We start from the raw sequence: 12,150 nt of genomic DNA, 5'->3' as shown, positions 1-12,150 counted from the left end.
AGTGAGACCATATGGTATTTTTCTTTCTCTGCCTGACTTATCTCACTTAGCATAATGTCCTCAAGGTCCAGCCATGTCACAACAGCAGGATTTCCTTCCTTTTTAATGGCTGAATAGTATTCCGTTGTGTGTGTGTGTGTGTGTGTGTGAGTGTGTGTGTGTGTGTTTGTATCTCACAACCTCTTTATCCATTATCTGTTGATGCACCCTTAGGTTGTTTCCATGTCTTGGCTGTCATGAATGATGCTGCAATGAACATGGGGGTGCAGACATCTCTTCAATATACTGATTTCATTTCCTTTGGATATGTACCCAGAAGGAGAATTGCTGGATCATATGGTAGTCCCATTTTTTATTTTTGGAGGAACCTCCATACTGTTTTCCATAGTGGCTGCACTAATATATAATCCCACCAACAGTGCACCAGGGCGCCCTTTTCTCCACATCCTTGCCAGCATTTATCTTTTTTTTTTTTTTTTTTGGTACGCGGGCCTCTCACTGCTGTGGCCTCTCCCGTTGCAGAGCACAGGCTCCGGATGCGCAGGCTCAGCGGCCATGGCTCATGTGCCCAGCCGCTCCGCGGCATGTGGGATCTTCCCGGACCAGGGCACGAACCCGTGACCCCTGCATCGGCAGGCGGCCTCTCAACCACTGCGCCACCAGGGAAGCCCTGCCTTTGACTTTTTAGTCAATTTATCTTCATAATGGATGTGGACCATTTTTAAAGTCTTTACTGAATTTGTTACAATATTGCTTCTGTTTTTTTTTTTATGTTTTGGCTTTTTGGCCGTGAGACATGTGGGATCTTAGCTCCCCGACCAGGGATGGAACCTGCACTCCCTGCACTGGAAGGCAAAGTCCGAACCACTGGACCGCCAGGGAAGTCCCTATCTTCATAATGGATGGACGAGGGGAAGACGATTTAGCTCAGATATTAAGTCACAGCTAAATTTAGAGTAGATTTTCTTCTCTTTCTCTTTCTCTCTAAGAAATCAGCTTACTCTTATCCTTAGATTCTTCCTTCCTCCACCCAAAGATTGAAAAGTAGCTTCACACTAGGGACTTTTTAGAGTTAACACAGATCTGGTTTGGTTGGCTAAGATACTCTTTCCAGGAGCAAACATGGACCGTTTGAACTGTTTTTGTTTGTCCACACACTTATGCTCTTTGTTGGTCGTAGCCAGAGCTCCCTGAGGATCAGGGAGTGCAAGTGTATATCCTCCCTCTTTTCAATTTAGCCTTGCCCTTGCGTGGAAGTAATTGCTTCTTTGTTTTAGCGATAGAACCTCCCTGAGTTGTAGCTGGACATATGGCTACCCGGTTGAAGACTATTTCATAGTCGCCTGTGTGGTAGGTGTGCCCATATGATTCAGTTTCCTGCCATAAAATGTGAGCAGAGTGATGTTCACAGGGTCTGTGGCAATTGCTCAAAAGGAACTGACCTGCCCTCCCTTTTCTCTTTGGCGTCCTTCCAGCCAGATGGGACCTTGGTTAATAAGCTCCACCCCTGCAGTTGAGGGCAGAGTAATGAGAGGGAAGGGAATGGACTCTTGGAGAACCTGTTGGGGCAGGACCACCTACTCGCAGGAGAACCTCTGGGCTGTTACAGGTGAGAGCAGGCAACGTGTCTTCCCCTGTCAGCTCTTCTATGTTTGAGTTTCTCCGTTACAACTGCCCAGTCTGTACCCCAACCAGTACACAGTGGTGGACACTAAGTGCTCAGGAACCTCACCGAGTGATGAGTAGGTGTTACGTCACTTGATCTTCTAGCAACCACCCCTAAATAGATACTACTTGCCCGTTTTACAGATATGCAAACAGACTTAGGAAGGCGAGGTGACTTGCCCAAGATCACACGGCTGTAAGTGGTAGAAGGAACTTGGACCCGGCTCTCAAGTGCTTCGAAACACGTATCCTTAATTGCTGTGCCCTCGCGTCTCTTGATATTACTGTTCACTCTTTTTTCTAAGAGAATATTCGAAGTACTCTTCTCTGCCAATTTAAAGTTTCAATATGTTACACATCGTGACTCTGGGCTCTGCTGCTTCTCTGCTTGGTTTGGTGTAGATTGCTCACTTTATTCTGCTGTTTTGGGGAGGTGGGGGTGGGAGCGAGGACCATCCTTTAGTTTTGAATATATTCATTTTGCCTCATTCATTAGACTGTAAATCCCTCAGGGGATAGTGCTAGTGACACATGCTGAGTAAATGACGGTTACACGTCTAAAGAGAAAAGGTATGTCTGGTCTTCCAGAATGATGCAGTATTCTCTTGTGTGATGTTTTTCTCATGGGTGTATAAATTCTGTTGTTAATCAATCAGTCCTGGTGAAAACCAACCCCCATTTAAAATACATTTTTATGGCAGAATATTTGAATAGAGGTAACATTGGAAGAGATGATTTTGAATAAGGAATGATGCCCATTCTACTTATTGTTCTAAATATAAGCAGGTGGAATTTGAAGTTTTCATAATGACACTTCAGCCAGGTGTTAGATTCATGATCATTCTGCCACGTGTGAGTTCGTGTGAAGTTTGCTGTGTGATTAAAGAAAGTTCAAAATAATAGTGCTTCAGAAAAGATGTATTATTTTTTTTTCTAACATGAGAAAGGTCTGGAGGTGGGCAGCTGAGGACTGGTATGGTGGCTTCATGGTCACTGGATGCTCAAGCTCCTTCTAACTTTTTCCTCCCAAATCCCTGAAAATGGTTTCCATTCTAAAGGTTCCCTCCTGGTTACCAAGAGCCCTGGTAGAGACAGCCATTGTTTCAGAGTTGCAGGCAGTAGGATGGGGAGGGGGCAAAGGGCCTTTACCTTCCTTTTCCCTCTTAAAGACCTCTTCCAGAATTTTCACTAAATGAACCTCCACCTCACTGGTCAGAACCTAGCTCTACCTAGTTACAGAGCTGTCCAAGTAAAATCAGGATTTTGTCTTGTTTTTAAGGAAGAAGGAGAAGGGTCAATGTTAGGTAGACTGCCTGCCTTCTAATTAGAAAATTCCCACCATTCTAGATCGGGATGGCGAACTATGGTCCATGGGCCAAATCTGGCCTGCAGCCTGGTTTTTAAATTTATTCTTATTTCTTATTTTTAATAGCTCATTTCAGGTTACCACAGCAGAGCTGAGTATTTGTTACAGAGATTGTAGAGCCCACAAATCTAAAATATTTCCTGTCTGGTCCTCATTAGAAAAAGTGTACCAACCCCTGTTCTTCTAAATCATGGGGGATGGATTCTGAGGAATGAATGGTTTCATTCCTTGGGGTGCTATTCCAGGAGCAGCATGGAGCTTAATATGAATTCAATAATAATCTGTTCTTCTCCAGCCCCAAGTGAAGTTGTATCCATTAAGCATATGTTTGCTGCAAGTACCATAAAACCTGACTAGTGGCAGATGAAACAAAAAGAAGTGTATTTATCTTGGATACAAAGAAGTCCAGAAGTATGTGGTCCAGGATTGGTACAGATGCTGAATGATGCTTTCCAAATGGGTTCTTTTTTTTTTTCTCCCCAACCATGCCGAGAATGTTGGCTTTCTTCTCATGCTTATTGTAAGACGGCTACAGCACCTAAAGGTGTAATGTCTGCATCCTGCATAGGAAGAAAGGGAAGGTGCCAAAGGGGGCACGAGTCCGTCCCCCTTCCAGAAACTTCCCCAGGGTCCTCATTGGCCAGGACTATGTCTCATGACCACCGCTAGCAGCAGAGGATGCTGGGATGATGAGAATAGAAATTGGGCGCATCACTGGGGCAGATACATGGAGGTTGTGTTGGAAAGGGAGACGTGGAGACAAGAGTGGTGTGTGCTGTGTAGGGCCCCCCCGCAACTAATGTGGGTCCCTCTAGAGATATTACCTTTGTTAGAGTCTCTCCTTTCCTACCTGCCTTTGCCTGTCACAGTTCCCAAAATTAATTAATTAAGATTAATTAATTAATCTTGTTCTTTTCACCTCCCTTTTGTATTCTCGGCTAGGTGAGAAACCTGGAAGTGAGTCTGAAGAGGCGAAGCTGCAGATCGCCAGCAAACAGATCGTGCAGAATGCCATCCTGCGGGCTGTGCAGCAGGTCTCCCGGGAGAGTCGGCAGAGGGAAGCCGGGGCTGGCGACACCCCCCGGGGCAGCTTCCGGCCGGGCGCGGGGGAATTAACCAAGAAGCATGAAAAGAAGTAACACGGTGGATGGGGCTCTTGTCACACGCTTGGTTTCCAGCCTTTTTTTTAGCATAGGATGCGTTGCCAAAAACGTTGCCAGTAAAGCAGACCAAAGTGTCAGCGACACCTAGCAGTAGGATGAATTCACACTAGGCCTTGGCCGAGAAGCACTGCTCTGCAGAAGTGCATTAGATGATTCTGTTTATATTAACGCAGTGCCTCTGAAACGCAGTCGGGCCAAACATGACACTGTCACGGCAAAAGTAGTTTGGCAGCACAATTCATTCCTAAAGTTCGTTTGTTTTTTTTTAAAAATGATTCCCTATGTTTATTTACTTTGGCCTTGTATGCATTCTGTCTGTGACCTTAACCAGCAGTTCTTTCTGCTGAAACAGGGAGAGCTGTACTGTGATCTTTACAATATTTAAACAAGATGTGCTGGAAAGGTAAAGGAATGGTGTTACAGTCCTCCTCAGATATGGAATTGAAGGCTTTATTAAAGTGGGTTCAGGTCCAAGATCATATTAAGCAAAGGCAAATTCTAAGTCCCTCAGGATCTTACCAAAGCATGTATTTATATATATTGTTTTTTTAAAAAGGAGGAACCCAGCTTTTCCAGAACTCAGTCTCAGTTCTGTCAGTTGTTTGATAGTTAATGTTTCCTCTCTGTGCAGAAATCCTTGGGAAATATTATGGATTTCTTTTTCCATTTCAAGATGAAAATAAGACAGGTGAATCTAAATGCATGAGTCGCCGATGTCGGCAGCCCCTTGAAGAGAAACTGGAGTTGTAGATTCCATCTTGGAGATATCCTAGGGTCAGCTTATGGGGTGCAGGGTCCTTGGAAGGAGCTCCGGGGACTTATAAATGCTGTGTTGCCATCAGACTAGGCACTTGCACTAGTACCTTGCTAATAGGAACTTTTCTTTTCCCATCCACAAATTAGATTTTTTTTTGAGATTATGAAAATCATACATATCAGGAATGAATGGCACATAAAATGGGAAAATCATTTCCTCAACTGAAACGTGAAAATACAGTGGGATCAACAAAGCGACCATGCTGTGAAAGCAGTCATGGGAGCGTATGTGTGTGAATGGATAAAGCCATCTCTGTTGCAACAGAATGACTTCCGCTCCACTCTCATGTGGGTACCGCACAGCTTTCTGTGTCCTTAGAGTCCCATGTCCTGGGTTTCCCAACAGTTACTAAGTTGATGCTGCTGGGAACAGATGAAGAATTCGACCTTTGTTAGAAATGTTTGGGCTTCAGAGTATCAATGTTTACGTTTGATAGTTTTTTAAAAAGCAAAGTATCAACATATGAAGTGTGACTGATATTAAGACATACTTCTCGAATTCCAATATGTTACACTTTCCAGAATGAATACTATTGAGAAATAAATGAAAACAATCTCTTATCAGTTCTGTTAGACTGTCTCACACCATGTACAGATGGAATAAATTCACAGGGAGAATGTCTGTGGGAGGGAGCAGAGGGGTTAACATTTAAATACGGTTCGTTCATAATTTTCTTTAAGTAGTACTCATGACAATTGAAGGATGAATTTAAGTTGACCTGAAGTCATATAATGGATGTGATATAATTGTACAGCCTAGATAATAGGAATGAAGACATTAAGGGAAATTATTCAGGAGTACCCACAAATAACAAAATAAACCCAATGCTTGTAATTTGCAAGTGATCTGGCACTCTGTTTACTGAGCTGTCTGGATATAACCAGCCTTGGCTTTTGCTGCCGTATGTCAGAAACACATAAACACGTTCTCTTTCCTCTCTGGTGTGTCTGGGCTAGTACGTTGGGGATCTTGGAGAATATCTGATTAACCTCTGTATCTACATGTTATTTATAAATAAAATATATCCAGCTTTGAAATACGTTGTCATTTATAGCCAAGTTTTCTTCGCCCTACTCTTTGGTCCTTTCACATGGGGCTACGAGGCATCCCAAGGCTGTTCTAAACCTCTAGATCTCGTGACCCTGAAAGCACTTCTTAATAGGCCTTCACTGTCACTGTCTGAGGACAGCTGTGGGATGGGCGTTCCTGAGGCTTGAGCAGAAAAGGATGCGTGCTAAGAAGTGGCCTTTTGATCTCAGGAAGTAAAGGTAAGTAGATGGGGGAAAGCTGAGTGTCTTTCATGATCTTTGTGAGGTGGAAAGTCTCCAGCATGAAACAGAGATATTGATAAGTTCTTGGAAGGAGAAAAGAAAGTCAATCCCTGCACTCGACAGGTAGGTGCCGCATCGGCAGAATCCTAAGAAAACTCAGCCATAAAAATAAATGCATCTGTTAAACTCCTTCTATCTGCCTTGGTATAAAGTCGTGGGGTTTCGAAGGGGCCGACAGAACTTCATTTGGCGTAGGATCAAGGTGGGCTGCCCCTTGGTTATTACACCAACCAGCACAGAGCTTTTGGTTTTAGGAATGAGTGGGAACATGTGTTTCATGCCCTTTACCTTCCTGGCTTAATAGATAGTAAATGCACGTGGGCTTCCCAGCTCTGCGTGTTCAGCTGTTTGTCTTGGGCTTTGCCTGTCCCTGGGGTGGAACTGGAGACAACTTCTTTTCGGCTGCTTTGTTTTTCTGTAGTCACCTACCCAGCGTGAAGAGTGTTGTAAGAAGAACTCACGCTTCATCCTTGTTTCTCTTTTAGCTGCTCAGTCTTGCTTTATGGTGTGGTTTCAGGTTACAAATAAATGAATCAACATTTAAAGATAATCACTGAACTTACGCCGTTCAGGCTATATTCAAGGTTTAAGGTCTATAAAAAAACTACAGAAAGGAGGGCATTTGACATTTATCCACAGTAGCACCTCTGCTAAGTAAAATACAGTAGAGAATAAGATCTCTGACAAATCTGGTAACTTGTTCAGCAACTCTAGTACCCAAACTGGTAAAGAAACGAAATACTCCAGTTTGAGTAATTTGTCAGTTTATGTAAAGAGAAAGTAGAAAATACCATAATAATATCAGCTCTCTTGGGTGTGAGAAAGTTTTCTGAAATATATGACTACACACTAACTCACGTATCTCATTGTCACAACTTCATAATTAAGGTGTAGCTGGGAAGATTTTATTCTCCTTTTGCAGAGGGAGTCACACTGAATCTCAGAGAGGGTAAGTATGAAAAGTGAGTACTATTGGGTGTAAGAAGACACACATCAGCATCACTGATCTTTGTGGGCATATGCGTTAGCTAGGGAGCTTAAGAATATCAATTCCAGGGATATCTATGTTAAGGTGGAACAGACTGCCTTACAGAATCAGAAATGTAACACATAGTAAAGGGCCAGCAAAAATCATCAGGAACAAAATCTCAATGCCATCACCCTTGAAAAGTGGCAGCAAAGAAAAGAAACGAGAGACTCCAGAAGTAACAAAATAGAAAATCACAACAGAGCATGTGAAATTGCTTCTCTTCCCCTTAGGCCTCAGCAGCTGCAGAATCCTGACCCAGATGTGGAGAAAGGTGAATGAGGAGGTGACATTACTGTTTGTCTTCTGGCTACAGTGTAGGGGAAATGACCATTGGGAAGAAATAGGCGAAACAGGAAAAAGGACTCCTTTCAGAAAGAAGTGACGACCTGGTCTTACAGAAATGAAAAAAGAAAGAAAATACATGTTAAAAAATCCCCTCATTGGGGGGGGTGGAATGAATTGGGAGGTTGGGATTGACATATATAAACTATTGATACTATGTATAACATAGATAACTAATGAGAACCTACTGTATAGCTTAGGGAACTCAGTGCTCTGTGGTGACCTAAATGGGAAGGAAATCCAAAAAAAGAGGGGATATGTGTATATGTATAATTGATTCACTTTGCTGTACAGCAGAAACTAACACAATATTGTAAAGCAACTATACTCCAATAAAAATTAACTTAAAAACAAAAAATAAGAAATCCCCTCATATTCTAGGAAAATGGATACAAATGCTCAACAGCAATATTTTGAAGAATAAAAGAAAAATTCGTGAAAATTCTGGGCTGAGACCTAGTCCTTTACGAAGGTAAAACTTTAGGCTGGCATCAGACTACTTCATAGCAGCATGTGACAACCTAACATAAGGGAGAAAGGCTACAGAGTAGCTCTGAAGGAAGGAAACTCTGAAGGAAGGGTATTATTCCCAGCCAAGATGTCACTCAAGAACAAAGGCAAGCATAAAAAAAAAAATCGTACTCAAGGGCCCTTCTTTGAAAAACTGCTTGGCCGGGAACTTCAGCCAACTAAAAAGATAAATCGAAATAAAGAATCTAGGTGAGGGGCTTTCCTGGTGGTGCAGGGGTTTAGAGCCTGCCTGCTGATGCAGGGGATGCGGGTTCGTGCCCCGGTCCGGGAAGATCCCACATGCCGCGGAGCGGCTGGGCGCGTGAGCCATGGACGCTGAGCCTACGCATCCGGAGCCTGTGCTCCGCAGCGGGAGAGCCCACAACAGTGAGAGGCCCGCTTAACGCCAAAAAAAAAAAAAAAAAAAAAAAAAGAATCTACGTGTAGGGAAACTGCAGTAGAAGGACTGGTAAGGAGCAGTGCTTTCACTTAAATATCAAGTGAACCTGATATAATTGCAAACATTGGGCTAAAGAAAAGTGTATTGTTCTATCTTGACAGTATAGAAATGTAACTTACAAAAATCAGGAGATGGGGCAAGGGAAATATCGTGCTAATGACTTCATCTGTTAGAGGAAGAGAATTTATCTGATCTTAAGTTGAATGATCTAGTTTAAAAAACCCCAAGGATTCCAATGTCTTAATTGGTTTCATAATTTCTCTCCTTAACCCTTGAGGAATGTATTAGAAAATAATATCTTATGATAAAGATTTATTTAAGGTGTAGGAATTCCTTTAGTTTCCATTTAGTTTCTTTTTCTTTCATTACATTAAAAATGAATTGTTATATATATAAATTCCCTTGGTACCACACGTGACAACTATTCGCTCATTCTTCCGTTGAAACTGATCACAAGACTTGCAACTCTTGCACCTGTGAAGACCCAGACTGACCTTCCCTTGGGAAAAGTAATTCTGTTGATTATTACGCCTAGGCCACAGATGGTCCATGGTCTAAGTAATAAAAGAAGAAAGGAATAGTTTTATTTACATACTGCTTTTATTTTTTTACTTTTCTATTTTTTAAATTGTTTTTCTTTTTTTAAATTGAAGTATAGTTGATTTACAATGTTGTGTTAGTTTCAGGTGTACAGCACAGTGATTCATTTATGCATATATATATTCTTTTTCAGATTCTTTTCCCTTATAGGTTATTACAAAATATTGAGTTCCCTGTGCTATACAGTAGGTCCTTGTTGATTATCTATTTCATATATAGTAGTGTGTAGATGTTAATCCCAAACTTGTAATTTATCCCCCCACCCCTTTCCCCTTTGGGAACCATAGTTTCTATTCTGTCTGTGCGTCTATTTCTGTTTTGTAAATAAGTTCATTTGTATCTTTTTTTTTTTTTTACATTCCACATACAAGTGATATCATATGATATCTTCTTCTGTCTGGCTTACTTAGTATGATAATCTCTAGGTTCATCCATGTTGCTGCAAATGGCACTTCATTCTTTATTATGGCTAATATTCCATTGTATAAATATACCAATCTTCTTTATCCATTCATCTGTCGATGGACATTTAGGCTGCTTCCATGTCTTGGCTATTGTAAACAGTGCTGCAATGAACATGGGGGTGCAAGTATCTTTTCAAATTATAGTTTTCTCCAGATATATGCCCAGGAGTGGGATTACTGGGTCATAGTGTAGTTCAATTTTTAGTTTTTAAAGAAATCTTCATACTGTTCTCTATAGTGGCTACACCAATTTACATTCCCACCAACAGTGTAGGAGGGTTCCCTTTTCTCCACACCCTCTCTAGCATTAATTTGTAGACTTTTTGATGATGGCCATTCTGACTGGTGCGAGATGGTACCTCATTGTAGTTTGGATCTGCATTTCTCTAATGATTAGTGATGTTGAGCATCGCACATAACTGCTTTTCAGTTTTTAAAGCAAGTTGGTCTCGTGCCTTAGATCCTGTCTTAGCTGGTTTCTACTTAACTGTTAAACCAGCGCTTTCTGTACATGCCTGACATTTGTGTGTAAGAATCGACCCCTTTGCACGCGCTTGCACCAACACTTCACTAATATGTGTGGCCAACACCGTTGGTGGCCTTTTATAGTCCCTCAGTATTTGCCATTTTCCTCTGCACAGATGGTGTCTCAGTACAAAAGCTGTCACTTTCTGCCTGTGTGCGCAGCTCACACAAGGGATAGCTTGAAGCACCAGGGAGCTAAGTCCCCAGGTGCAGCCCTCAAATGCTGATGGATGGTCCATAAGTACCCCAGCCTCCTCGCCCTTAGGCGGACCAATCCCGAGGCTCCTAGCATTGCAAGTCTGATGTGTCCCAGGTGTGAACAGCCCTTCCCTCCTGTCTCTCTCCACCATCTCCCCACGGATGCTTCCTAGGGTGAGCTCCGAAATGAACTACTTTCACTCAAATCTTCATCTCAGAGTGTACTTTTCTCGAGGTGGGGGGACCCAAACTCAGGACACTGGTATTATGGGTGTTTCCTATCAAAGAAAATTGAGGTTACTAATGACTTGTGTTTTATTGCAGGCAAATCAGGGCAGCCTTTCTGGGAAGGTCATCTGCCCCAGATAGATCTCAAGCGGAAGCTGGCGTCATTCGAAACAAATCTCCAAAGTAACAGACCGTGAGTTGGTTAAGAAATCAGATGTGTTGTGTATTTTAATTTTATTACAGAGATTTTGGTTGTCTTGAGATTGATTTATCTCGGTTCTGTTTTCCAAATTTCTGGCTAATTTATAACAGTTGGATCCACATAAATGTCAAATAAACAGGCACGGGAGGCGAAAGTGGTTGAGAGACAATTGCCAGGTCATTCGCCTCGTGAATCTGAAGTACTGAGATTTAACAAACAGGAAGCAAATTTCAAGTCCAATAATTTTAGCAGTGCTCTTCCTGCTGGAATCGGGTCTTTTTTGGCAAGTCTTGAGAGAGTCACTCCTTTACATTTATTTATTGTTTTTCCCATGCTTTATAATTAAAGGTTGCCCTTTGAAATCTGGAGAAATAAATTTATGTAGACTTAGAATTTGCTCCTAGTGTTTTAAAAGTTCAAAGTTTATGGGAAAAGGCAGTGGTTTTTGGAATCAAGAGAGCACTATTCTGTCAGCCAGGTGAGTTGGGCTTGTGCTCCAGGTGCGACCACTAAAAACACCCTGTGTTGGTCCTTCACAACTTTTATCACAATCTGTAATTAGGTATTTATTTTTTAGGTTGTTTAATTTCTGTTTGTACAGCTAAACTGTAGGCTTCATGAAAGCAGGTAGTGTGTCCATCTTGATAACCTGTATCTTAATATAGTGTCAGCAAAGAATAAACTTCCAGTAATTACTTGTTGAACAAATGAATAAATTACCTGCATGGTATTAACAAGCTTCTTAATTTTTCTGAGACTTGGTTTCCTTATCTGTAAAATAAAAGTTGGCTAAGATGTTCACTAAGCTTCTTTCTAGTTCTAAAATTAAATGGTTCTATGTAGGATTTTTTTTTTTTTTTTTTTTTTTTTTTTTTTTGCGGTACGCGGGCCTCTCACTGCCGTGACCTCTCCCGTTGCGGAGCACAGGCTCCGGACGCGCAGGCTCAGCGGCCATGGCTCACGGGCCCAGCCACTCCGCGGCATGTGGGATTCTCCAGGACCGGGGCACGAACCCGTGTCCCCTGCAACGGCAAGCGGACCCTCAACCACTGCACCACCAGGGAAGCCCCTTGGTATGTTTTTATTGAGGTTTCATGTAAGTGTATAGCTCGATGAATTCTTTTTTAATTTGAATTAATTAATTTTTGGCTGTGTTGGGTCTTCGTTGCTGCACGTGGGCGGCGAGCAGGGACTACTCTTCCTTGTGGTGCGCGGGCTTCTCGCTGCAGTGCCTTCTCTTGTTGTGAGG

The 12,150-nt window shown here is 42.2% G+C and overlaps 1 protein-coding gene across 1 annotated transcript; it reads left to right on the top strand.

The window, feature by feature from the left end:
* Window positions 1-2,207: 2,207 nt before the first annotated feature.
* On the top strand, window positions 2,208-4,170 carry AKAIN1 (A-kinase anchor inhibitor 1). Its single transcript, XM_065889468.1, has 2 exons — window positions 2,208-2,235; window positions 3,974-4,170. The coding sequence occupies exons 1-2, from the start codon at window positions 2,208-2,210 to the stop codon at window positions 4,168-4,170; spliced, it is 225 nt and encodes a 74-aa protein (XP_065745540.1).
* The last annotated feature ends 7,980 nt before the right edge of the window (window positions 4,171-12,150 follow it).

Source organism: Phocoena phocoena, chromosome 13 (genome assembly GCF_963924675.1).
Source record: "Phocoena phocoena chromosome 13, mPhoPho1.1, whole genome shotgun sequence".
Classification (NCBI taxonomy): domain Eukaryota; kingdom Metazoa; phylum Chordata; class Mammalia; order Artiodactyla; family Phocoenidae; genus Phocoena; species Phocoena phocoena.
Note: the sequence above shows the minus strand (reverse complement) of the source record. Positions and strands in the feature narration are given on the sequence as shown.